This window comes from Apis cerana, linkage group LG12 (genome assembly GCF_029169275.1).
Source record: "Apis cerana isolate GH-2021 linkage group LG12, AcerK_1.0, whole genome shotgun sequence".
In the NCBI taxonomy this organism is placed as follows: domain Eukaryota; kingdom Metazoa; phylum Arthropoda; class Insecta; order Hymenoptera; family Apidae; genus Apis; species Apis cerana.
In genome coordinates this window covers 2,650,342-2,677,943 of record NC_083863.1, presented here as the reverse complement: position 1 = coordinate 2,677,943, position 27,602 = coordinate 2,650,342, and the positions used below count along the sequence as shown (strand labels likewise).

Sequence of the window (27,602 nt, the reverse complement as noted above, 5' to 3'; positions counted from 1 at the left end):
TGATTATAAACATTTTATAATCATATTGATAATGATAAAAAATATATATGATAATTTTGGAATGTAACAAAAGAAAATATTTTTACTTATGCTAATTTCGTATTAAATTTAAATTAAATTTTTTTTAAATTTTCCCCTTTAAGTTGTAATAAAAGATGTAATAAAATTTGAAGATATTAAAATTCTTGTATGAAATTTCAGAATATAAAATATCATATCTTAAGATAATTCTATATATTCTATATCTTGTCTATATTCATATATATGTTTCTACTAAGTAATAATACAAATTTCCTAAATATTTTGTTTCCGATTTCAATACGTGAATCCGTTCCGGATTCATTCGTCAACATAATATTGTATACGAATCTCATCTGTGATGATATACTATCATTATAGATGTCGTACTTTGCACAATACTATTTGAATCTAACTGAAAAGCGCGAAAACATATAATCTTGTAGTTCTGTCTTTCGGAATAATTTGTATTTAAACTTATTAATTTTTAATAAAAAATCAAAATCATGACAAGTTTATTAGATCTTTGTGAACAATACTTCGGTGCTCGTGATTTTTATGAAGTTTTAAAAATTCCAAGAACTGCTAATGACAAACAAGGTATGTACACATAACCTATTTGATACTTATTTTTGAGTAAAACATATTTGTTAAATAAAAACTATTATTATATTTAAATTTCAAATAAAAATTGTTTTTAATATTTTTTTCAGTAAAAAAAGCATATCATCAATTATCTCTGCTTGTACATCCTGATCGAGTTGAGGAAGATATCAAAGCAGAAGCAACAGAAAAATTTAAAGTTCTTGGACGAATTCATTCTATTCTTAGTGATAATGAAAAACGTAAAATTTATGATCAGTCTGGTCAATATGATGAAGAAAGTGAAGAAATTATGATGAGGAATTGGGCTGATTATTGGAAATCTTTATTCAAAAAAATTTCAGTAGAAGATATTAACAACTATGAAAAAAATTATAAAGGATCTGATATAGAAATTAATGATTTAAAGCGTGCTTATATGGATAGTATGTAAATTTAACATAATAAATATACATGTAAAATATACTAATTGAATTAATAAATTTAATTTATTAAAATAATAATTTCTGTTGATTAGGTAAGGGAGATATGGACTATATCTTAGAAACTGTTCCTTTCACTAACTGTGATGATGAACCAAGGTTACATAATATTATTCAAGGACTTATAGAGAAAGGTGAAGTACCAGAGTACAAAGCATTTACACAAGAAAATGATAAGAAAAAACAACGTAGAAAACGTAAGGTAAGTATTAAAAAAAAACAATATAATAACAATTAAAAATTAAATAAACAATTAAAATAATATATCAAAAATTTATGTTTATATATTTTTGAAATTTTAATATTTTTTATATTTATATTTTATATATTAACAATTTCTAATATTTTTTTAATTTCAATTAAGTTAAATTTGATGATTATATCATTTAAAAAAATTAAATGAGAATTTAAAAAATTATATAAATAATTGTTTTACTTTTAATCAAATATTTTCAATAAATGCATATAATCATGTCAATGTCAAAAGTATCAAAAAGATATGCGTATAAGTAAGAAGGTGCTCATAAATTTAAACATGATACCCCACTCCTTCAATCATACTATAGATCATCTTAGATCTCATGAACAAGTGAGCAGTATGCTATTTTCAAGCTTTTCTATTTTTGTCAATACATAGTACTACATCATGATTGGAAGCAGTAGTAGGAGGTGGATGAGTATGATGGAAGGGGAAATACTAGCAAATAAGTAAAGAGGAAATGCAAGAGAGGATTCAGTCTATAGAACAATTAGATTCTAATTTATCGTTAAACATTGCAGAATTTTCGATTAAAATCCTTATTACGATGATTATGTGAATTATTCAAATTTGTGAATGACAAATAATGTTACGTATTTTATGTTATACGAAACTGTGATTTATCTTAAGAATTTTTTAGATAAATAATTAAAAATGGGTGCTATTGTTAAACTGTTATTGTGCGCTATATTATGTGCGAGTGTACAGGGAGTGTGCAGACGTGTGAAAAACGAGGATATGATTGAATATTCTTGCATGGGTGGTCAACTTTCTGATTTAGATAATCTTCCAATATCGACAGGAAAAATTCGAATTTCCAATATGCCTATTCGTCGAATAACTGCAAATACATTTTCAAGATTCGGTTCGGATCTTTGGGTCCTAGGTTGCTCCCATTGCGGTATAATAGATATTGAACCAAGAGCTTTTGCACATCTAAATAATCTTCAACAATTAAGCTTAAACAATAATCATTTGATCATTGTAAAAGAATCCTGGTTCAAAGGTTTGAATTATTTGACATATTTGGATTTGAATTACAATAATATAGAATCTATCGAAGATGGTGTATTCTTAAATTTACCCAGTCTTGTTGACTTAAGATTATCTGGTAATCGTTTAGAATGTTTGAATCTTGTAGCTATGTCGCAGTTGAAAGATTTAAAAAGAATATTTCTCAGTGAAAATTCTGAATTTAAATGTCCAAACGCTATAAGTATTTATCTTGAGGATCGTGGAATAAATTTTGAAAAGGACCCAGAATGGAGTAGATTATCAAATGATTTAATTCCAGTAACAATCCCACTTGATTATGATGAGATAACAACTATAAAAATGCCGGTACAACCCTATTCTGGCTATCGTGAAAGATTACATCCAATAACGACAATACCAACATCGACTATGACATCGACATTACAATATATTACACCAAAATTTCAGACAACTGAAGAAGTAATTTATCGTCCATATAATATTCCAAATTGGAAAACAACTTTCAAATCATCCACAATTCGCAATGAAAATAAAATAAAAATTACACAAAGCCCGTCATATGAATACACAAAAGCATCATATATTTCACAAAAAACTATTGCACCAATCGAATCTACAACATATGTATCATCACTACGTGAAACGATCCAAAATAATAGCCAAGATACAACCTTCAGATCTTGGCCGAGTTTCTCGGAATCTACTACTGCCAGAATCGAATATCCCGTTTATCCACCCCATAAAAATGAGGACAAACATTATACAAAACAATCAGATTATTTAAGTCCAATAGACTCATTCTCTTTGGCACCTAATAAAGATGATCATCATCAAATGTCTTCTATAGAACTTGATATGCAACAAACTGTGGCTCCTTATAGAACTGATTCGTTAGAAAAGAACATTATTCTATCGAATATGCAGTATCCATCCAGTATTGAAAACAGACTATCATCGATAGATTCTTCAGATACAATTCATACTACACAATCTACATTTTCATCACCAGAAATAGTTCAGCCTGCTCACTCAGATGATATACATTCGAATATCTCATCTATTAAAAACGGGACACAATCGATTGATACTTCAAATTCAACTCATATACAACCTATACCTTATTCACCACCATCAATGGTTCAACCCGCTTATCCAAATAATATATATCAACCGCCTTATTATGAGTCTACGGTTACTATTCATTCACCGCCATTGATGGATAATAAGTCACAGCAGAAGGAAGTAACTCCGGGAATCGTGCTAATTGAAACAACCACTGATAAACCATTGCCCAAATGTCCGACAAGGAATTTATCTACATCAAATCAGAGTTCGATTAGAATGATCATTGTTTCTGTTCTTCTCATGATTACGAATCATGTCTTTGCAGAGGGATTTTAAAAAGTTTCATTTAATTTAATTGTTTAATATATATATTCACCTAATTTTTAAAAAACGGACTAAATTTATATCAACGAAATGTTTGAATAAACATGTGTAATATATCTATATTAAACATCGAACTAATAAAATTAAATGACATGTTTTGAATCAAAAACACTTTAAATTGAGTAAACGAAGTGGCTATTTTTTTTCGTTTATTGGACTAAATCTGAGAAACTGTTTATCAGAAGAATTAATTTAAACGATTGATTCTTCAGAAGCACTGTGGAGTCTGCAAAATCCATAGCGTACGTACATATTTTAATTTCATATATTGTGCTCATTGATATATCTTAAGCCGAATGCTGATAATAACATTAGAAATGGATTATATAGCATTATAGCTATTAGAGTTGTGTTTAATCTTTAACAATTCTTTGAAAAATGTTACAAATATTTCGTAATTTTATGCATAATTAATATAATGCCAAATATCTTAATCCTTTAAATAAAATTTATTATTATAATTTATAATATCTAATTATTTTTTACAGTGGAAAATTAAAATTCCATTAGAAAGTTTATATTATTATATTTTGGTTTTATTATAATAGTTAATGGTTAAGCAAATATAAAAGAATAAATAATCGAACAGTTAAGCAAATATAAAAAAATGAAATCAAATATAAAATTTACATTAATAATAAATTTATATTAGAAATTGGAATGAAAGAAAAAAATTAAAATTATGATTATTTTTTTAATACTGAAACAAATCTGTTTTCAATCTTCCAAATTTTGTTACAAAAAATAGTTTGTGTAAAATTAATTATTAATAATTTACTACAAGATTTTGAAATTTTAAATTTTTCTTAATATATTTTTATTTTTATTATAATAATTTTATTTTTCATTGGTTTTATGAATTTATTGATATTTTAAAATAAATATATAAAAAGATATTCATATATATAAATAAATAAATTAAAAATACTTATAAAATGATAATTTTTTTCAATATAATTATAAAATTTTATTTTTTTTATTTTTGTTTATCTAAAACATTATTTTTTGAAAAAAAATTATATTAAAATCCTACTATTATTGAAAAATAATTTATAAAATCAATAAAAATAATTTTTAAATGATATCTTAATAATCAAATTTAGATTTTAAAAATATAAATGTTATTACAAATAGTAATTTTTGTTTGATTTTTGTTTGAAGAAATCAAGAAGTATAAATTAAAAAAAATATATTTTATTCAACTTCAATATAACGTTTGCAATATAAAAAGTTTGCTATCATTTAAAATATTTTTTTTTCATTCTTTTTAAAATAATAACAAAAATAGGAATGAATTATTCAAAACTTTGAAATTCTTCAAAATCTAAAAAGTTCGAATTTTTTAATATTTTTATATATATTTAATGTCAAAATTTTTTGATTACAATATTCGAAATTAAAATAAATAATAAATAATATTTCAAAAGTAATATTTAGTAAAAAAAAAAAAAATAATAAAATAATTCAATTTGTGTTTAAATTTAAAAAGAATTTTTTTAATTAACAAACATATTTATTACAATAATTACAATTTTCTATAAATCAAAAAATGATCATCATATCATTATTAATTTATTATGTGAACTTAAATTTAAAAAATCGAAATTTGTTAAGATTTTATTTTTTGACAGAATTTCCTTAAAAAAGAAAAACAAAGCATATATTTTGAATTTCGAAATTTTAAAAAGTTTTGAGACGTGAAATTTTAAATTCAAATTTTATGGATTTAAAAAATTCAAAATCAATTTTTATTCATTTTTAAAAAAAATATTTTTAATTTTATTTGCTTCGCAAAATTATAAAAAAAAATGAAAGTAAATAAAAATTCGTTTTTTACTAATTATTAATTTTATTTAATAAAAAACAGAACGTAATTACTCTGAAATATGAAAAACAAAATTATTAAATTTTAGAATTAAATTAATATAAAAAATAATTAATAAAAAATAAATTATATCTAAAAATAAATGATAAAATCATTTACATATATGTTTAAATATCTATTAAAATGTGATTTCCATTACGAAAAAAAACTATAGCATACTATATGTAAAACTAAACATGTACAGATATTTAAAAATCGTGCTTAAATCAACTTTGAGAAAAACTTCTTTAATTTACAAGATTACTAGAATGATATTTAACATAATTGTATACATGTTTAATAACTATCTATTATATCTATACATTAAATAAAATTATATTTAAAATTAGTTTTTTATCTTGTCAGCAATTTTTAATTTTTTCTTATTTCACATGGAATTAATTATATTAAAATTCTGATTAAAATGGCATCTAAAAATATTATATTTTCGCTAATTTGAAAGAAAGATTGATTTACGAAAAAAATAATATTTTTTTATTTCTAAAATGAAAATAAAAATTTTGATCATTAAATACACTATATTACTATATTACACTACTATATTATATATTACTATATTATACTATATTACACTATATTAAATAATATTTAATGATACGAAATAAATTTTGTCCAATTTTCTTTTTGAAAAATATTTTTGAATATTTTTATCTATAATACTTTATGAATGAAAAAAAAAAGATAATTCAAAATTACTTAAGGTTACAAGTATTTATTACTTTTTTCTAATTTGAAATCTTTAATCAAATCTTCTTTTATTTTCGCAAATAATTGTTCTATGATTATTTATTAGTTTTATATATTATATATGATTTGTTATTATTATGTAAGAAATTATTAATAATTATTAATAATAAACTGATGATTTAAATTACATTAACAATATTAGAAATCAATCAAATTTTAAAAAAAGTTATTTTTTGTTTTTATATTAAAAACTTTAGAATCAATTTTCAACTTATAACAGGATTTTTTGCCATTAGTAATGATCTGATAAATTTGATATATTTTGAAATAAAAAAATCTGTTTTATTTATTTAATTATATTTTATCTATTATTTTATTTTTATCTATTATCTATTATTTTATTTCCATAATAACCAAAAAAAAAAATAATTATTTTGTTAGCATTAAAAATAAATATTATAAGTTGTTATTTTCTAAGATATATTATTTGAGATTTATGATATGATATGATATGATATGTATGAGATTTATGATTTATGATTATGATTTATATTATATTGAACATATATATCATATTATATTGAACATATGGAACAATATTAAACGAATTATGTTAAGAATTTTTAAAAATATTAATATATTAATGTAAAAACAAATATTCGATAAAAAAAATATATAAGAGTTTAAATAAATTTTCTCTTTACAATTATAAGATTGATACAGAATAAAATAGTTATGAAAATACAAGTCATGTTTTTTTCTCACATCGATTGCATATTGAATTATGAATAGATACTACGTGCATAAAATATTTAATTGAATTTAGTAGGAAAAATCACAGTCACTCTTAAATGTACAATGTCACTTTGACATCATGTCATCAGTTGAAGATCAATGATGAATAATATTATATTGAGATAAATATTCAATTATATTTATTTATTATATGACTTGAATTATAATTTATATTATTATTTATATTATTTATAATGTATATTTGAATTTATTTATTGTATATTTAAATATATATGATTTAATATATATTCAATAATTCTGGATTAACTTGAAAGAAAAAATGTAAGAATATACTGATGATAGTCATAGATAAGTTACGAGATATGTTTTTAAAATAATATTTCTTCATAAATAAAATCTGGCCCATGGCCTATAGTAATCTACTAAAAAATAGATTGTATGAATGTTACAGTTGATAAAATTATTTATTGCAGTATTTTATTATATTCAGTAATTTACTCATCGTAAATTATTGATATATAATAATAAATATGAATCTAATTAAAATAATCAGATAATTAAAGAATATTAAATATTATATAATATTATAATATTACATTTAATATTTCAACAATATTTTTATTGAATTTTATTGAATATGTAATTTTTTTCTGTAAATAAAATATTAATCTTTTCTATTAAAAATATATTTTTACATAATTATGAGCAATTTTTTAGCTATAACAAATAATAATTATATAAAAAGCGTTAAAAAATTTTTTATTATTCTAACATAATCATTTATATGTCGAGAGCATAACTAATTCGATTGAGATTGTATTATTTTATTATATTATAATAGATATACTAATTATCATTTAAATATTATATATGTAATAATATATGTATATAATATTATTATAATATATAAAATCTTATCGTATTAGCCAAACTTAAAATATGAATTTAGAATTTAGAATTTCAAAAGAAAATATTTTTTTTTTTTTGCTTTTTCTTTATATATTCGTTCAATAATAAGTAAATAATAATCTTTAAAAATATAAAAAAAATATAATAAGTATGATATAATATGATATTAATCGAGCTTCATCTTTATTATTCTTTCACAAATAAAAATAATTATTAAATATCTTGTTTAAAATGATAGTTTTCAATCCACATTATAATTTATAAAACAAGTATTACATTTATCGATTTAACATCGAAATGACAATTGATCAAATTAGTCAAATTTGAGAAATCAGTGACACCTTATATAAAAAATATGTTCCGATTTAAAAATTTGAAATTAACTTTTGAAAGATTTTTCGTTGTCAAATATATTCCATTATAAAATTAAATACATAATAACATAAATTGTCTCACTTAGTATGTTATAATTTTTTTTTAAATATTTTTTATATTTCTTACATTTTTTGAGAGATTTATTTGAAGACATTAAAATGAGACATCATTATAATTATCCTCATAGATTAATCAATATGAAATTGCAAAAAAATTTTATTATATGTATACTTTTCTACATCAAACATTAAGCGGTTTCGACTAATTCCGCAAAAATGCATAGTGAAAATGTGCATCGTTTGTTTTCCGAGGAGGAATACCAAATATGATTTCTGCAACATCGCGATGTTGAATATCAATTGAAATAGTAACAAGCGACGAGGATCAATGCAATATATCCGGTATGCTAATGAAATAATTACTAATGTCGTTGGACAGTCAATGCAAAGCGTTATATAATGACCTTGACTGATGCATTTCATCGAGATGTATTACATTTTGTGTTTTGCCATATTTTTTCTATCTATAATGTTCACCGTGTATATAATATCATTCATGTAATATTTTTATAGAAGAAATGTTTCGCACATTTTTAGATAGCATATTTTTAGACAGCATATTTTAAGAGATTTCTGATTTGTTATTCTTATTTAAAAATCTCAAATAAAAATCAGTTTATGGATATGCGAAAAAATTAATGAAGTTTTATGTAAAAAATATATCATATCTTTTAAGAATAATTTTTTTTATAATGAAATTTAATAAATATTTAATGATAATTTAAAAGTTTTTGAATAAGTTTTTGAATTTTTGAATATTTTTTTTAATTTTCTTTTTTTTTTCCAGTTATAAAGAATTTATTATTAATTATTTTTCTATATTCTATATTATTCTATATTATTCTTCTTTGGATAAAAGAAAATTAGTAAACAAATTAAAAATTAATTGAAAAAACAAAATTTTTGTCTAATTTATTATGAATTTACGATAATAATTGTTATTTTATTTAGTAATTTTTCATATAAAAAATTAATATTTTAGTAACTATAATTTTTAATATAATAAAATTTTTATTTTATTAGTTTCTAATCATTGTTTCTTAATACTTTTATAATGAATAAGGATTAAAAAAAAAATTACATTTTGCTGAATTATAAAAGAATTATTGCAATAATCTATATTATAAATAACGATTTAAATTTTACTTTAAGAATATAATAATTATTTCATTTCTTTCTTAATCTTTAAAAAATTATATGTCTTTAAATAATAATAAATTATAATTAATTGATAAAAACAAATATGGAACATAGAAAATAATAATTCCTATCAAATAATTATTCTCAATACAATATTCAAAGAATATTTTTAACAATAATTCATTAGAATAGATTTGGGAATAAATCTTCTTTTAAAATATTTTCAAAAATATTATTTACATTATTATAGTGATAGATAAAAATATTCTTTAAAATAGAATAACTTTTTAAAATTAGATCAAATTTAAATTTTTTTGAGATGTTATAAAGATTAGTTTCCTAGGTAATATATAAAAAAAATTTTTTTTTAATTAATTTTTTTATTTGAAAATTTAAAAAATCTAAAATAAAAAACATAAAATAAATTATATACAAGACATAAATATAAAATTTATCAAAATCAATTAATACTATATATAATATATAATAATAATATGAACTAAAAATAATGAAAATCATAAATTTTCACAATTTTTGTGTTATATTTATAAGTGTAAGATTTTGTATATCTTTTCATAGCTTTTCATAACTTTATAGTTTTTTATGTGTTAACTAATGATGATTTTTGATGATTTTTTTGGGTAGGTATATTTTTTAGATCTAACAAAAGATTAAATTTAAATTTTTATTATAAATTTAAATAAAAAAGTAAAAAATTATGACTTTTACTTTTTTTTTAGAATTCTGATCAATAATAACTATTAAATAATTTTTTTATACATTATCTAGCCATATTAACATATAAACATATTAACACATTAACATTTTTAAAATTAACATCTCATTCCAATTTTAAAAGTTATTCCGTTTTAAAAAGAATATGCAAATATTTTTATTCATATAGATAATCGAAAATAAAAATCATTTTTAATATAATGTCTATTTGAAAAGTACATTTAAAAGCAATCTTTGAAAATTTTATTCTTAAATGTATTTATATTTTAGAACTTTTATTAAATAATTATTTAATGGATATATATTTTAATGGATATATATTTAATGGATACATGGATATATATTATATTTTTAACTATTTGTAAGGCTATTGTTCCATAATACTATTATTTGCAAGATTCTAACAATTTCTGAACTATGTTTATCAAAAATAATGATATTCTTAAGAACGATGAACAACAATGGCTAACAAATATTTTATTTTTGCATACAATATTTGTAAATTGTTAGTTGATGAAATGCGTCTTATCGTGACTACACTATTTGTAGAACATGATCACAAACAAATTACAATTGTAACAATTTCAACAAATTTAATGCTATATTTACATTGATTAATACTGTTTACAAATTCTATCATGAAGGCTATATTTTCACTGTTTGTGAACAATTATAGTCAAACATAAATACAATATTATACAATATTTACAAATTACTTGCGAGCTCTAGATAGAAATAGCTCGCCAATGTAAATGTAAATGCAATATTAAGACACATTATTTACTAATTCACGAATATCATCTAATAGATAATATCTGTATCATCTGTAAATAGAATTAGCTAATTTATTGTCATACTATTTATTGTTCGCAAAAATGTCCATATTAAAAATGTTTATGTTAGAAAATAGATTATGAAATAATTTTTTCGATATCCTCTTGCATAGTAGGCTTCTTCCGTTTTTTCACAGGATATTTATATAATTTCTTATTTTCAACAGTATTTCTTTATTTATTAAGTGATCTGTCAATCGCTTAATCGTTTGTTCGTGATACAGCATAGCAGGTTATGCGAACATTATCATATTTTGTTGTTAAATTTGATAAAATTCTTATAATGATAAAAAGGATCTTTTTGTTCTATATTCGTGTCTTTAAATCTTTATACTAGCGAAACTATTTTCGAAATATAATCTACGATGGATTCTTTCGAATTCATTTTTGCATTTATAAATTGATGCAAAAAATATTTGTATTGATTAATTATTTTTTTTATTGTATATGGTACGCAAACTTACCTCATCTGTGCAGCAGTAGAACAGTCCGATAGATATCTTAATTAACAATTCAAAGCTTTTCATTAAAAATTTGAGCTTCGGTATTCTTTTGAATCCATAATATGGCATCTGTTTCATTTTCAGATCTGAAAATTGAATTATCGATATACATTTTCAGTTTTTGCTTCAATCATTTTTATGTTATTTTTAATTTTAATATTTAACAGATACAAAACATATCTTCATACTGAATCACAAAACTTCAGAGCAATACACTTTTTGCTATCCCTTCAGTATTAAATTACTCACTATATGATAACAGAAGACACTGGATCTATAACTTCTTAGGAATAGATTGTAAAATGATTTAACTAAAAAATAACAATAAAAAAGAATATATTTAATAAAATATGAATAAATTATATTATATAAATGTGAATCGTGCCGATACTGTCGATTATTGTGAGTCGCGCGGTTTAAAAAAATAAATAGACAAAACAGTGATCGCGTCTAGTGACATTCAATTCGTAAATATACAAGATATAAGTCATATCTTTACATATAAAATAAAATTATATTGTTATATTATTATTATATTTATTATTATAATTTATTAATTATTATTTATATATTTTATTAAAGACTTAAATTCGTTAAAATTGTTACAATATATTTAAAAAAACGTTATATAAATTTTTAAAGTGATTCTTACGAATTCTAATGTGAATGCAATTTCCGAATGAACACTGTTTATTATTTGAGATATGATTTTGCTCATTATAGTTTGCTGAAATATCGATTAGGTTTTGAATTCATATTATTTTTTGGAAACAATTTATTATATATTTCACAACTATTCGCAGTTAAAAAATGTATACTATCAATATAGAGATTTCGAATAGCAAATAACGTGTAACAAATTAGTTAACGAAAAAATATAGGAATGCAAATAAATGCCTGCTTTATCTCTATTCTAATAAAATTAAAATATGGAATGCTTTAAATTTCAAAAATATTTGAACATACCTTTTGAAACAACATTACAATTAATATTTTAAATACTAAATACTCAGTTTTATTTATATAGAAAAATGTATTCGTTATCGATAGAGTGGTTTATTCTACAAACGAATAAATAATATTCCTAAAGTATTTGTTCCTGAAGTGAATGTACATATTCTCGAACAAATAATATAAGATATTCTATCCATAACATCATATATATAAAATTATTTTGTTATATTTTAGTTATAAATGCGAAAGAATAATATATACATAAATATACATAATATAATATACAGAATAAAATATACATAAATATAAAGTTTATCAATGTTTCATGTCAAGCTTGAGATCAATTTTTTTTGCATTAAATAAAAAAATATTCTTATACTGTATCAGATGAATTCTGATCACGTTATTCACATTGATTGATCGATTTATTCATAATATAAGTATTGAGAGATTCTGTCGGAAGTTTCAAACATCTTGACAACCAAGTATCTCTGTTGATTTAAAAAGCAAGTGCCTGTCTATGCATTCTTAATGAATGCAATAGTAAAATAAAATAGCATTGTAATAGTATTGTGAAACTTGAAAAAAAATGAGATAATAGGAAATATAGGAAATTATATTTGTAGCATAATAGGAAATTCGATTTTTTTTAAAGATAAAATATTTGAAAATCTCAAAATCTCGTTATCTTTAGAAATATGTTACTTTTTTTATTCGTAATTTTCAAAATCTAAATAAATAATAACTAATAAAAATATATGAATTTATTAATTAATAATTTTTACTTATTTTATTATTTAATTATTTATTATTTATTATTTAATTAAAAAAGATTATTAATAATTCAATTTTTCAAATTTGTATTTGAATTATAAGGTTATTTTAATTAATAGTTATTTCTACCGATCTGTGAATAATTTATAAATAATTTTTTGTAAATCAAAAAGAAGATTATCGTTATTATTGATTTATTAAAGTTATTATTAAAGTTTTCGTTCTTATTCTTATATATTATTTTTTCTTTATCAAATTTCTGTGCGAAGAATTCTAGAAATCAAAACTAATTTTTATTTCTTGAGAAAAAAAAATTTTTCGAATTTTTGAGCTTTCGAAAATTTTGAAATTTAATAAAAATTTGGATTTTCATGAATTTAGAAATTAGATTTTATCTTTAATATATATATTTCATACTTTTTCCTTTTTTATAATTTATTTATGATTTTATGTCAAAAGTTAATTATTTATATCTAATGTAGCTTTTTTCAATAATAATTTAATTTCATAAAACAAAATGAATGAAATAATTTTTGAAAAAATTTAAAAAAACATAAATTCGTTATTCATTTATATTGTATATATTTTTGTATTTTGTGAATTGTATATGAATTTTGATGGTTTTTAAAATTTTCGAATTCTAGATTAATAGCTTAAAAGATTATAAATAAGATAATAGATAATAAGATTATAAATAAGAAGATAAAGATATTTAAAAGATTTAATAAAATTTTTTTTATGTTGTTTCATTAATTTTATTATTATTAAATTTGTTTTAATAATTTTATTGTTATTGAATTTAAATCAATTTGTAACTAACAATATTTTTAATAGAATTTTTTAATCTTTTCTTGATAATTTTTTTTTGGTTTAAAACTAGATTAACATTTCATTAAATTTTTAATCAAAAAAAGTATAAACTTATATGTTTCATATTTAACATTTATTTATTTTATTAGATTAACTTTTTTTTAAATTTTTTAATTGTAACTTTTATATTAGAATCAATATTAATAATATATTAATATATTAATATTTATCTTAAAACTATATAAAGTTAATGTTTGCATGTATTATATATTATATTATTTATTATAATATTTACTTTAATTTTTCAAAAAAATAAAATATCTTGGCATTTCTAATAGACGATATTATATTATATGATTGAATAAAAAGAAATAATTGTTTATATAAAATCATAAATAAATTTTATTCATCATATATAAATTTAATAATATTTGATGGAATAGAATAAAAATATTTATTTTCTAATTTTAATTCTGCTAAATATTTTAAATGTTATAAATAGACAATAATTTAAATGAACAGATATATGTAATATAATATATAATATTCAAACTTGCAAATTACAAATTATAAAAAAATTAAAAATATTAAAAAAAATTAGAATATAATTAATACAAGAAATTTATAATAGAATTAAGAATCTAATTTTACTTATTAAATAATCAAGAAATGTGGTATAATTTTAATTGATTTAATTATGATTTGATAATATATATTGTTAAAATAATTATATATTTTTATGTAATGTTGTATGTAATGTTTTTTTTTCAAATAGTTTCGAATGAAATCAAATATCTAACAAGATTTTTTTTGTTATTCATAATTTCTAATAGTAAATTAAAGAAAATATCTTCTAGTAATATTTTAATATTTTAATTTTTTTTTTTGATAATATTTTTTTTAACTGTTAAAATCTGGAACAAAAAAATTTTAAAATGCATTTTATAAATTCGCAATTCTATAATAATTTAATTTATAATAATTTTATTATAATTTAATTAATTAATTTATAACAAATACATTATTTATAATAATTTAATTTTTATATTCAGTAAATAAGTTTCTTTTTAAAAAAGAAAAAAAATAAAAATAATTTTTGATCAAGAAATTTGATCAAAATTTGAAATAAATTGAAAATAATGAATTAAGTATTGTTAATGTGCTAACTTATAATTAAAATCGGTCTACTTAAAAATATTTAAAAATATCATAAATTTATAAAATAAAATTAATAAAAAAAATATTAAAAATATTAAAAATATTAACATAAAAATAAGAATATGTTAAAAAATGTTTTAAAAAAATTTGAAATCTCAAATTTTTTTTGACACTTCAAAAATTAATTTTCAATATTTAATTTTTTTCATTTATTATATTATATTTATTATAAAATAATCATATAATTTTGATTTTTTGATTACATTCTAATAAAATAAATAAATAAAATAAAAAGGAAAAATGAAAGAAAAAAAAACATCATTTATCATACTGAAATAAAAAACAAGATATATGTATTTATTGTGATTTGAACTTGACTTTCTGGCTGCAAACCAGGACTAACATCTATAGCGTCTTCTCATCTATTATTTGAATTACTATTACATTTTTTAAAATATCAAAGTAACCAAAGATGTATCACATATGTCATTAAATAAAATTAAAACGATATCTATTTATGACTATTACATAACAATATTAATACATTATTAAAAAAGAAATAATAATATTAATGAACTTCATCAATAAGAATGGAATGAAGTTCAATATATATTTATGAATCCTCAATTTTAATATCCATATTTCATTCACTAATTTCGAATATTACTCAGAAGTAATAATATTTCAATGAATATATTTAGTTTAAAATATATTTAGTTTATTAATATCAAACTTTAAAATAAATATTTACAAATTTTGAAAAAATATTTATAAATATTTTGATATTAGAAGGAATAAAATCTTTTTTACAAGTAATATTCAAATATCTTGGAAATTGAAATTATATATTTAATGATGATATTTATAATTGTATTTTATTTAATAAATTTAATTATTTTAAACAATATAAAAATATGAAAAAGATTTTGATTTTAATGCATTGATAAAATCATTAACATTAATTTGAATTTAAATAAAATGAAGATTATAATGATCTTTTATAATCCTTAATGTTCATTAATGTTATTTTATTTAATTTTTCTGTAACTACAAGAAATTTTGTCGCAAGCTTTATTTAAGTAGAATTTATTTTATTTTCTGTAAAAAAGAAAAAAATGAATATATGGTATTGTACAATAATTATAACTCTAGAAATTCTTTATATCAATAAATAAAAATAACGTCTTATATCTCTCTCTTTTATTTCATTTAAAATATTTGATTTTAATATATTTCTTTTTTTATGGATATTTATTATTTCTGTTTTTAAAAATATTTTTTTCGAGGATACAGAAGTTATTATGGTTAAATAAAATACACAGAAAGAAAATAAATAATGAAAAAGATCAAAGAATTTCTAGTAAAATATTTATGAAAATTTTGAATCTTTGATCAAGATCCAAATATAATTGGAAGTATTTTTTTAATTTTTCAAAATATTATGGGAATAATATTTCTATAAATAGGATATGTAATGAATCAATTATATGAATGTCTAAAAAAATTTATTATTTGTTTGTATTGTTAGTTCATTCATTATATTCACTAAATCTTGCTTCATCTAATTTTTATTTATTTCTTATATTAAAAATTGTCCTCAATAAAAAATCCTTTAACAACAAAGATATATATCTATCCAAATGTTTTTCATATAAAACATTTTATAGTAAAAAATATATTTAAATTATTCAAAGCATCATAAGACAAAAAATCATAAAATAAAATATACCATATATATAATTAGATAAATTTTATATAAAAATATCAATATTTTATATTTTTATAAAGAGGAGATTATAAAGAAACAAGAACAAATTTATATAATTTATTTCATAATTTAATACGTATAATATTTGCAGATTTATAGAATTTCTTCTCTTTTTAGAATTATAAATATTTATAAAGTTTGAATCAAATGAAGATCATATTTGCCAAATCCTTGGAGAATGATTAACTTGATTCTTTGATTTAATATTAATCATTAAATATTTTAAAGATTAGTTTTCATGAATTACACAATGATGATATTACAAAGAAAATTTTTTATGTAATTGTATACTTTATCTATTTTCAAATTATTTCGTAATTTGAATGATTTCCGGAGCGCTAGGCTCGCGGCCAGATGTGTCATTGATACTCTCTAGATACTCAGAGACGAAATAATTCAAGGTTGCGGAAGCGTGACCCTCCAAATCTATTCACATGTATATAGATTATACATTTTGGCACATTTTTGATTCGCAAATAGTCTGAAAAGTATTAAGTTTATTGTTAAAAGTTTTATTGAATTCTAAAATTTAATTTATTAAGTATATCGTAAATATTTATAATTTTAGAAAAATTTTTTATACTTTAACATATTATTATAACATAAGCATTTAACATAAGTATTATGAAAAGACAAACAAATAAACAAACAAAGATACGATGTTTTTTTATTTTTTATTTTTAATATTTATTTATAGGATCATAATAATAATCATGATAATTAGGATCATACCGTATCATAGCTAAAAATATATATATTGTTTTGAAAATTGAAAATGAAAATTATAATATACTAAATATTATACATATTAGAACTCAATTTAATTTCATGTATTTGTTTGTTAAAGTTTAAAATTTTTTTAAACATTAACATATTCAAAATATGTTTAAAATTAAATTAAAAATGATTTAAAATATTGATTTTATGATTAATATGATTTTAAATATTGATTTATTATAATATATAATATATAATATATAACATATAAATTATTAATAAATTTTATTAAATTATTAAAAAATTTGATTTTAATATTTAATTGTAAAAAGATTAAGCAAAGTACAAATATTGAAATCTATTTATATTAATATACAACAAAGATTATTAGTTATTTTTATTTGTAATTATTTACATAAAAAATTCTATAAAATTTTTAATATTTGTTTATTTAATAACAAATTATATGAAAATATAATAATAGATTGCATAAGTTTATGCATTTATGGAAAATTTAAATGTTCAAAAATTTATAAAATATGATATATAAAAACATATAAAATATTTAAATAAAGTTCATAGCACATAAATAAAATAAAATTTTATTTCATTTTTATAGTTATATATCATAAAAATTTAAATATTTTTAATTTTATCATAAATAAAAAAAATATTGAAAATTTATAACATTTATTGATGAAATATATAATATTATATATATATATATAATAAATATTACAAGTACAAGAGAAAATTTATATTTTATCAACTTTGACTTCTAAATAATAATAGAATTATTATTATTATTTATTTTATTTATTTATACAATTTGTACAAATGAAAAACAAATTAAAAAAAAAACATTCATGTATTACAAATCATCTATTATGAAGAAAAAAATATTTTTTCATCATAATAACATGAAATTGCATATATCAAAACATGCAAGAAATGAAAGATCTTAATTAGAAAATTTTTTTATGAAAAAAAATAGTTCAAACGGCAATTGATTAATTTTTCAAATGAAACTTTTTATTCTAAAATTAATTTTTCAAAAATATCGAATATATTAATATGTTATTTTAATAGTAAACAGTAAATTTATGTAAAAATTTTAAATAAAAAGATTTTGAATTTATGAGAAAGAAATAAAAAAGTTTTCTTTATATTTTTTTTATAATATATTTTATAATATATTATAATTGTTAATATTTAAAAAATTTTTAATATTTTTTATTTTTTACTTTTCGTGAGATTTATTTCTAAAAATAAAATATATGTAGTTTACTTTCAAAAATATAATTATCAAATTTTCATGTAATTATTAATATATTTAAAAGAAACAGTATGATAATATATTTTTTACAAATTTATAAAAAATAAGTTATATTCTAAAGAAAGATGAAAAGACTATTGTAGATTCATATCATCAAGATTCATTTCATTTTAGTCAAAATAACTGTTTTAAGTTATAAAATTAATTAAATAAAAAATTAATTTTTTCTTTCAATATTCAGGTTATTTAAAAGAAAAAATATATATTTATTTTTTGTTATAAATTAAAATATTTTTTGAGTATAAAAAAAATGGATCTATGCTGGAGTCTATTCATTGCTATCTTTTGCGAGATTGCCAAATATTTTCCTCATTAATTAAGTGCATTTAAGTGTAGATAATATAGATATTGAAATCTTTAAATGTAATTGAATCTTGAACAAATATATTCTAATTTTTTATGAATATATTTTAAATAATGAGAATCACTATCTATGATGCTTTTGTGATAGTAACAAATTCGATCAGCCACATTCCAAAAATATTTTGATTGGTAATATAAATAAAAAAAAAATGCATTTCAAATTTGTAAGAATATTTAGATATATATTATAAATTTATATTACCAAATTAAAATAACAAATTTTTTACATAATTTTATATAAAATTAAAATAAAAATTAAATTAACCATAAAATTAATAAAAAAAATAATAAACACAAAAAAAATGATAAAATCATATTCTAGAAGAATAGAAATTGTTCATTAATAAATTACTATTTATATTTCATCACTGTTTAAAAGATTCATCAAAAGAAATATAGAATCAAATAAATATTTATAAAAAAAATAATTTTATTTAAGTATTTAAACAGAAAATCTGAATATTTTTGTTATATAAAAATTAATTTTTTAAAAAATGTTGTAAATATTTAAACAACACACACACACACACACACACACACATATATATATTATATTAAAAATATTTTTATTCCAAATAAAAATATGCAAGAAGATTTAAAAAATAATTTTGAAATCAACGTTATGATTCCTATTTATTAGGTGATTTATCTATTATCTTGAGTAACATTGACGCATTAAAACTCTATTTTGATTTTCGTCAATAATAATAATGATTTCTTTGGTTACTTGACATTTGAATCAGTAGTTCATTCCAATACATTACGAACTACTTTCAGAATCTATTCTTAAGAATCCATCTTGAAATTACAATAAATAAATACATAGTATTGTAAAAAACAACTATATCTTCAGCAATAAATTTTTTATTTTATATTATTTAATATTATATTTTTAGATTTATATTAGTAATAATTTCTTAAATGAAAAAGAAAAAAAAGAAATAGAATTTTTTTATATAAACATATAATATAAAAACTTATAATTTTTAATTATATTAGTTATTGATTCTAATATTTAATTAATTAATTTTTTTTAAATTCTTCGAACTATAAACTCTGCAATTTATGTTATAAATATTTTTAATTCATATTTTTCATTTTATCGTTATTTAAATCTTATTTTTTAATAATTTATATTATATATTTCATAATATAATTTATAATTATAATTAAATTATTTAAGTTCTAATTATATATATAATATAAATTCTTATAAAAAAAAAAGATTATTTAATTTAGTAACTACACTAAAACGTAGAACATAAAATTAGTATGTATTTAAATTAGCATATCTAATAATGTTTATATTTTGAAACATATATTTTAAAAAACCTAAAAATGATTAATATATTGTTTATAATATATTTTTCTTATTAATAATGTATTTTCTTAAATAAATATCTATATTTAAACATTTTTTTTAAGTTTTAATTCTTTTATGAAATATCAACAAATTTGCTTTTCTTTTTTTTTTATTATTTAAAGAGACAATCATTTATTAGAACTTATATTCCCATTATTTTGAATAATTTATATTATTAATACAAATTTTGTTATTCAATCTTTTTAATGTAGGATGATTTTTTTTAAAACTGAAACAATTTGAATTTTTTTTAAGTTAGAAAGATTATTAAATAATGTATAAAAAAAATAATAAAAAAAATTGAAATTGGTTAAAATCAAAAGGGTCGCTTTTTACATCTAAAGATTTAATAATAATATGTTTAGATTTAAATACAATCATCGATACAGATGAAATTGAAATTGACTGATAAACATTGAAAGAATGAATATTTTTAAATATTTTTAATACCTTTTGGGAATAATTATACATATCTTCTGTTTCATTCAAATGTCATTAAACTATTTTAAATATTTTAACTTTATAAGTTAAAGAAATTTTTTTTCTTTTATTTCACTAAAGTAAATTTTCAATCTTAAAAATATATTATATTTCTATTAATTTTTGCCATATATACTCTTTTAAACGATCGAAATGCATTCTGATAATATTCATCTGAATTTTGGAGCAATATGAAATTAGCGACGAAATATAATATAGATTTAATATTTAATCTATTTTCAAATTATATTTTTAATTTTAGCTTGAGAGTTGTTTTAGTTATAATTATACAATTATTTATTATATATTATAAGATATGTTTCTAAAGCAAATATATAACAAAAAATAATAAAAAATATATTTTCTTAAGAACTTTTTTAACAACTTATTTTACTTAACTTTCTTAACAACTTATTTTAGTAATGAAATCTATCTTTAGAAAAAATAAAATTAATAAAAGTCATTGAATTAGAATTATTTTTAACGAAAACGAATTGCATAATAGAATATTTTTACTTATTTTCATTTTAATTTATTAAAAAATTAGAGTGAAGTTGATTGATGTAATTGAAATAATTGTATATATTTGACATAATAAATATATATATATTCCATTTTATGTATTTTAAATTAAATTAAATTAAATTTTTTATGATAAACAGAAAAGCTGAATTTATTACCAATCCTTAATACAGTCTACTGTTACACAACAATCATTTCACTATATATTTGTTTACTTGCGCGAATTTTCTTGAAAATAAAAATGATGTCAATATACCGAAAATAAATCTTCCACAGGACAATTATAATTTATATCATAATTTCTTTAAAATAACAATCTTTAATAATTAGACAACTACATACTCAGATATTTAATCTATAATTTTTTTATGTTTTTTACATACTTTATATTTTAAAAAAGTAAACATAAAACAACAATGTTTGATATTAAAGAATATAAATATCAGAAAATATAAAATTCTTGACTTAATATATTATTGTTTGAATTTTTAAAAAAGAATTGAATTTTTATATTATAAAAAAATTTAGGTTTTTTATATATTTAAAATAAAAAATTATTTATTATAATTATAATTTTTTGTAAAAGTTTATTTAGTTTGACATTTTTTTTTATTTAAATTTGTTTTAAATAGTTTGAAATATTAAAAATTATTTTTTATTAATGAACAAAATTACTTTTTTTTTTCATTAAATGATTTTGCCAATTTTTTTATTTTTAAATTATATTTAAATTATATTTTGAGGCAATTTATTATTTATTTTAATACAAAAATAATTATATGTGAAAAAATTATTATAATTTGTTAATATAAATTTATATTTTATATTTATATCTTAATTCAAAGTATGATTTTTCGTCAATTTTTTTTTTACCAATTATATTACTATCTAAATATTTATTACAGTTATTTATATACAATATTCATTTCTACAATCATCGAACTATTGTAAAAATATCATAAACTATCATTTCTAATTGTATTACAATTAAAGTATATTCATAAAATTTTAATCAAAATTTGATCTTATATAAAAATTGAAATATCATTGTTTAAATACTTTTGACAATAATTTTGTAAGAAAAGCCAGACTTTGTCAAATAAACATTATAAATTAGTTCTCAGAAATATCTGGTTGGCTTTGTTTCATCGGGTCTCAAGTCGAATATCAATCCGATAATCGAGTACATTTAGAATTTCACGAATCGTTGTGTAATGTCGTCTAACATTAGGATAGTCCCTATGATATACTTGCCAGAAATTATAAATAAATTTCCTCATCATCGAATTATGGAGTAGGTCACTGGGAATATGGAACATCAGCAAGCGTGAACCATGAAATGATCGCATTTAATTTTGATAAAAGATGCTTCAAAGTTTCTAGGAACTTATATCTTTAATTATATATTTTCAAAATAAACTGTAAATTAGTAGAAAGATATTTTAATAATTTATACAAATATAGAGATTACGGTTTTGCAATGTAATTAGATAATATCAATGGTTTATTGAAATAATGTTATTTTAATTTTCTTTTATTCTGTTATATCTCTTCTATTCAATTTTCAAATAGAATTTTTAGAGATTCGGTACATATAGAATCAAAATTATATAATAAACAAAAATATAATTTTATGAAATTTATAAATTTATAAAGTAGATTTAAACAATATTTATATAAAAAAATTTAGTTGATTATATATTAAAATTCAAAATAATAAAATTTAAAAAAAATTATATAAAAATTCAAATTTCATAAGTGAATTATACTAAACTTTTTTAGAGGCAAAGATTACTTCATCAATTTATAGTGTTATAGTATTATTTTTTGATAAAATTATTTATGAGAAAATAATAGTATTTTTTGTATAATAAATGAAAATAAAAAATAATTTATTGTTGTTTACTATTTGAATTAAAATTTTATCAAAAAAAAAAATAAATACATTTAAGATATTTTATATTAATATTTTGAGATAACAATGAAATTAAAAAAAAAACAATAAAAGAATTTTCTTGAAAAAACACTGTATCATGATCAATGAAATATTTATAAATCTTCAAATATACTATTTTATAAAATAATTTAAAAAAAAATTTATAAATTCAATTTCAGATTTATTATTTTTTCTATGTATTTAATTTTTTTCTTAATAAAACAAATATGAATATCTATATTTTTAATAATAATATTAATGCAAAAATTATTTATTCAAAAATCCAATTGCTATTTCATTATAATTTAATTTTAATTATGCACATAGATATACATTTCTAAAATAAAATTATCTAGTTACGAAGGAGATTTTGATAAAGATATAAAACAGTTGTAACAAATGAATAAAATTTATTATTTGATTGTGTAAATAAATTTATTAATTGACAATTGAAATAAATAAATTATCAAATTATAATTGATCGAAAAATATTATTGTATATATTTATATATTTATAAATGTATTTATTAATATATTGTAATGATATATAATATATTTATTAAATATAATGTTTTTATTAATATATTATAATATATTATAAATATTGATTTTTAATTATGTATCCATTTGATTAATGGATTTGATTAATGGATATTAATCATTTTAATTAAAATTTAATTGAAGTTCTATTTGATATATGAGAATTCAAATTAAGCAAGTTACATTAGCAGCTAGCAATGTATTAAAGATATAATATATAATATATAATTAAATATCGTTTTAAAATTTGATATATGATTGCTAAATTAATTTTATGCCATTTTTTTTTAATTACATATTTTGTAATTATTAAAATTTGATTCTTTAAGTTTAAATTTAATCTAATTATATCTATAAATATTCTATAATCTATAAATATTCTATAATCTATAAATATTCTATATAATCTATAAATATTAAATTTAATCTAAAAATAGAGATGATCTCAGAACTGATTAAGTTTATATAATTTTATGTTTATATCCAATGATATAAAATTTAAATTGATATGTTTTTAAATATTATAAAAATTTAATATAAAAAAAAATACTGAATAAATTTTTAATTTTCTCAAAAACAATCTTCCGATAATTGAGTACATTTAGAATTTCACGAATGAAACAATTTTATTTTATATTTTCAATTACTTGATTTTTTTTGTAATTATATTGATTTTTATTTTCATTTTCATTGATTATAGTCTTTATATTAATTTAATATATCTTTTAATATATCCTTACATTAAAAAAATCTTATTATTAATGATAATAAATAATTATAAATATTATAATTGTAATCTTCAATCGTTAATCATATCAAATATCCCCAATATTATTAACTTTATTAATTTTTTTATTTTTAACTATATTTCTTGATCTAATTCTTAATTTTGACTAAAATAATATTCGAAAAGCATTCTGATTGAATAATTCAATCGAAAACATAATCAATATTTTTCCTGCTGAATATTCATAAACATCGTTTCCTTAATAATATCATTTTGTAAAAATAAAGATGATAAAAAATTTAATTCAGAAAAATAAAATCAATAATCTGTATTTTATATTAAGTTAATAATTTGTTATTAGTATAATACCAAATGTTTAACAATATTTATTTCTATATTTTATTTTGATACATAATTCTTGATTATCTTTGCATAAAAATTTTTATTTTATGATATTTGATTACGAATATAAAAAGTTATTAAAGAAAATATAAAATATCTAAGATATTTCGATCACATAAGGACAAAATTTTTCAAATAATCTTCACATAATACATCTTTAAGAATTTTAAATAGGTATATATCTTTTGAATTTTGACATTAAGTATTAATATTTTAAAATATCTTCAATAATATCGTATATTATTCATCTATTCTACTTTTCTATGATCAAAAGCATTATAAAAATCGTCCATGTGACATAATCATGAAACAAACATAAAAATTTCTGGTGATCAAACATATCTCGTTGATTTCAAACATTTCTCGAAAATTTTTTCGCGTGTAAAAAATAGAAACAAGTATATTTCGTCAATAGTCATTAAATTGAGCCTTTATTTATCTTCTACTTTTGATGACTCCTCGTTAAAATTAACTTTTGCTAACTGACGTGTAGAAACCAAGATGAAAAGCAACGAAGTCTGATAATCTTGAGGATAGGCATATGGTTAAGTTTCGAAAATAGTTATGCGTATCATGAAATGGTCATAATTAACTTTGTTAATAGACATATTGAAGCGCTTCTGCATAACCTCTGATTTATCAATTTCTTTCAATTGCATTTGTTACGTATTCAAATTTCTTATTAATCTAACATATAATCTAATATAAAATCATGAACATGATATCTTTGCAAAAATTAATTCTTTTCTCATATAAAATATTTTATAATGTTTTATTATTATTATTATTATTATTTTATAAATTCAAAAATATATTTAAAAGAATAATACATATTTAATTAATTTTTTTATTTTGTTGCAGTTATCGTATATATTATAGTTAATGCTAAAAATATTTTTAATTGCAAAAAGTCCAATATTTTTACAAGAAATTTACGTTTTTGAAAATCTGATTTTTCTACGAGAATGAAAATTTGCATAGAACAATATTTCTCGATAAAAAATCTGAAATCAACATGAAATCAATCCTCATTATTTCATGTTTTATATGCAATTACAAATATTTTTTTTAACAAAATAAGCAGAATATTAAAACTTGAATATTTTATAATTTACTAATTTGCTTTATCTCACGTCATTACGAAATTATATTTAAGAAACGAAAGTAATACTGAAACTTTAAAATTGTTTTTTTGAAATGATATTTCATTAATAAAAAAATTGTTCTATATATAATTCATTATGATCTATTTACAATATTTTATATAAAAAATAAAATTATCGTTGATTTTAATTATTAATTGAACTTGTATAAAATATATGAATATTTTGCGATTAATTATATTATGTGTGATATTATAAAATTTTGTAATATAAAATAATATCATCTTATTTAATATGATTCTCATTTTATAAAAATAAAAATCTTATTTATTAAATTATATATAAATTATTATATAAAAATATATATTATATAAAAATTATTAATTTCGAAAAAAATAATTTGTTTACTTTTATTTCTAGTGGGCCAAAGAAGCACAAGAAGCCGAACGTCTAAATAAAATGCTAAAAATCGAGAACGAGGAAAACGCAGCTGCAAATAATTTGGCTTTAGCAATTCAGAATTGCAATGAGGCCCGAGCAAGTCAATCTGATAAATTTTTCGATTCTTTAATTGATAAATATGCAAACATGGCTAAGAAATCGACAACGAAAAAGAAAAACATGTCTGTAAAAACTGCAAAAAGTTCGAAAACTTCCAAAAGTTCGAAATCTCCAAAGAAAACTAAGAGGAAGGCGTAGAATAATATAATTACTACATGAATCTCCCTCCAAGTTAGAATATTTGCGCGATTTTTATAACTATAATTATTAATCATCGATAAGCGTACCATTATCCGGTACATCAATTAAAAGAAGACGAAAATGATCATATGTAAGTTTTGTAAATTCAAAACGTGTATATCGTCTTCTTAAACCATCATACTAATTATGCGGATTAATAATTAATTTCTTTATAATTTTATGTAGATATATCATGTTCAAATATAAAATTGAAATTAA

General features: G+C 18.5%; 2 protein-coding genes across 2 annotated transcripts; both read left to right on the top strand.

The window, feature by feature from the left end:
- Positions 1 to 379: 379 nt before the first annotated feature.
- On the top strand, positions 380 to 27,602 carry LOC108003949 (dnaJ homolog subfamily C member 9). Its single transcript, XM_017066545.3, has 4 exons — positions 380 to 618; positions 732 to 1,046; positions 1,139 to 1,305; positions 27,063 to 27,602. Exons 1-4 carry the CDS (start codon positions 525 to 527, stop codon positions 27,339 to 27,341), a joined length of 855 nt encoding a protein of 284 aa, XP_016922034.1. The 5' UTR covers positions 380 to 524; the 3' UTR covers positions 27,342 to 27,602.
- LOC133665594 (uncharacterized) lies at positions 1,770 to 4,047 on the top strand. Its single transcript, XM_062083306.1, has one exon. The coding sequence runs from the start codon at positions 2,017 to 2,019 to the stop codon at positions 3,757 to 3,759; it is 1,743 nt and encodes a 580-aa protein (XP_061939290.1). The 5' UTR covers positions 1,770 to 2,016; the 3' UTR covers positions 3,760 to 4,047.

Excerpts from the sequence above, each read along its gene's own strand:
- LOC108003949 (XM_017066545.3), top strand. The coding sequence starts at position 525 with ATGACAAGTTTATTAGATCTTTGTGAACAATACTTCGGTGCTCGTGAT. Across the intron at positions 1,047-1,138 it reads AAAGCGTGCTTATATGGATA|GTAAGGGAGATATGGACTAT; the intron begins GTATGTAAATTT and ends TCTGTTGATTAG. Across the intron at positions 1,306-27,062 it reads AACAACGTAGAAAACGTAAG|TGGGCCAAAGAAGCACAAGA; the intron begins GTAAGTATTAAA and ends TTTTATTTCTAG.
- LOC133665594 (XM_062083306.1), top strand. The coding sequence starts at position 2,017 with ATGGGTGCTATTGTTAAACTGTTATTGTGCGCTATATTATGTGCGAGT.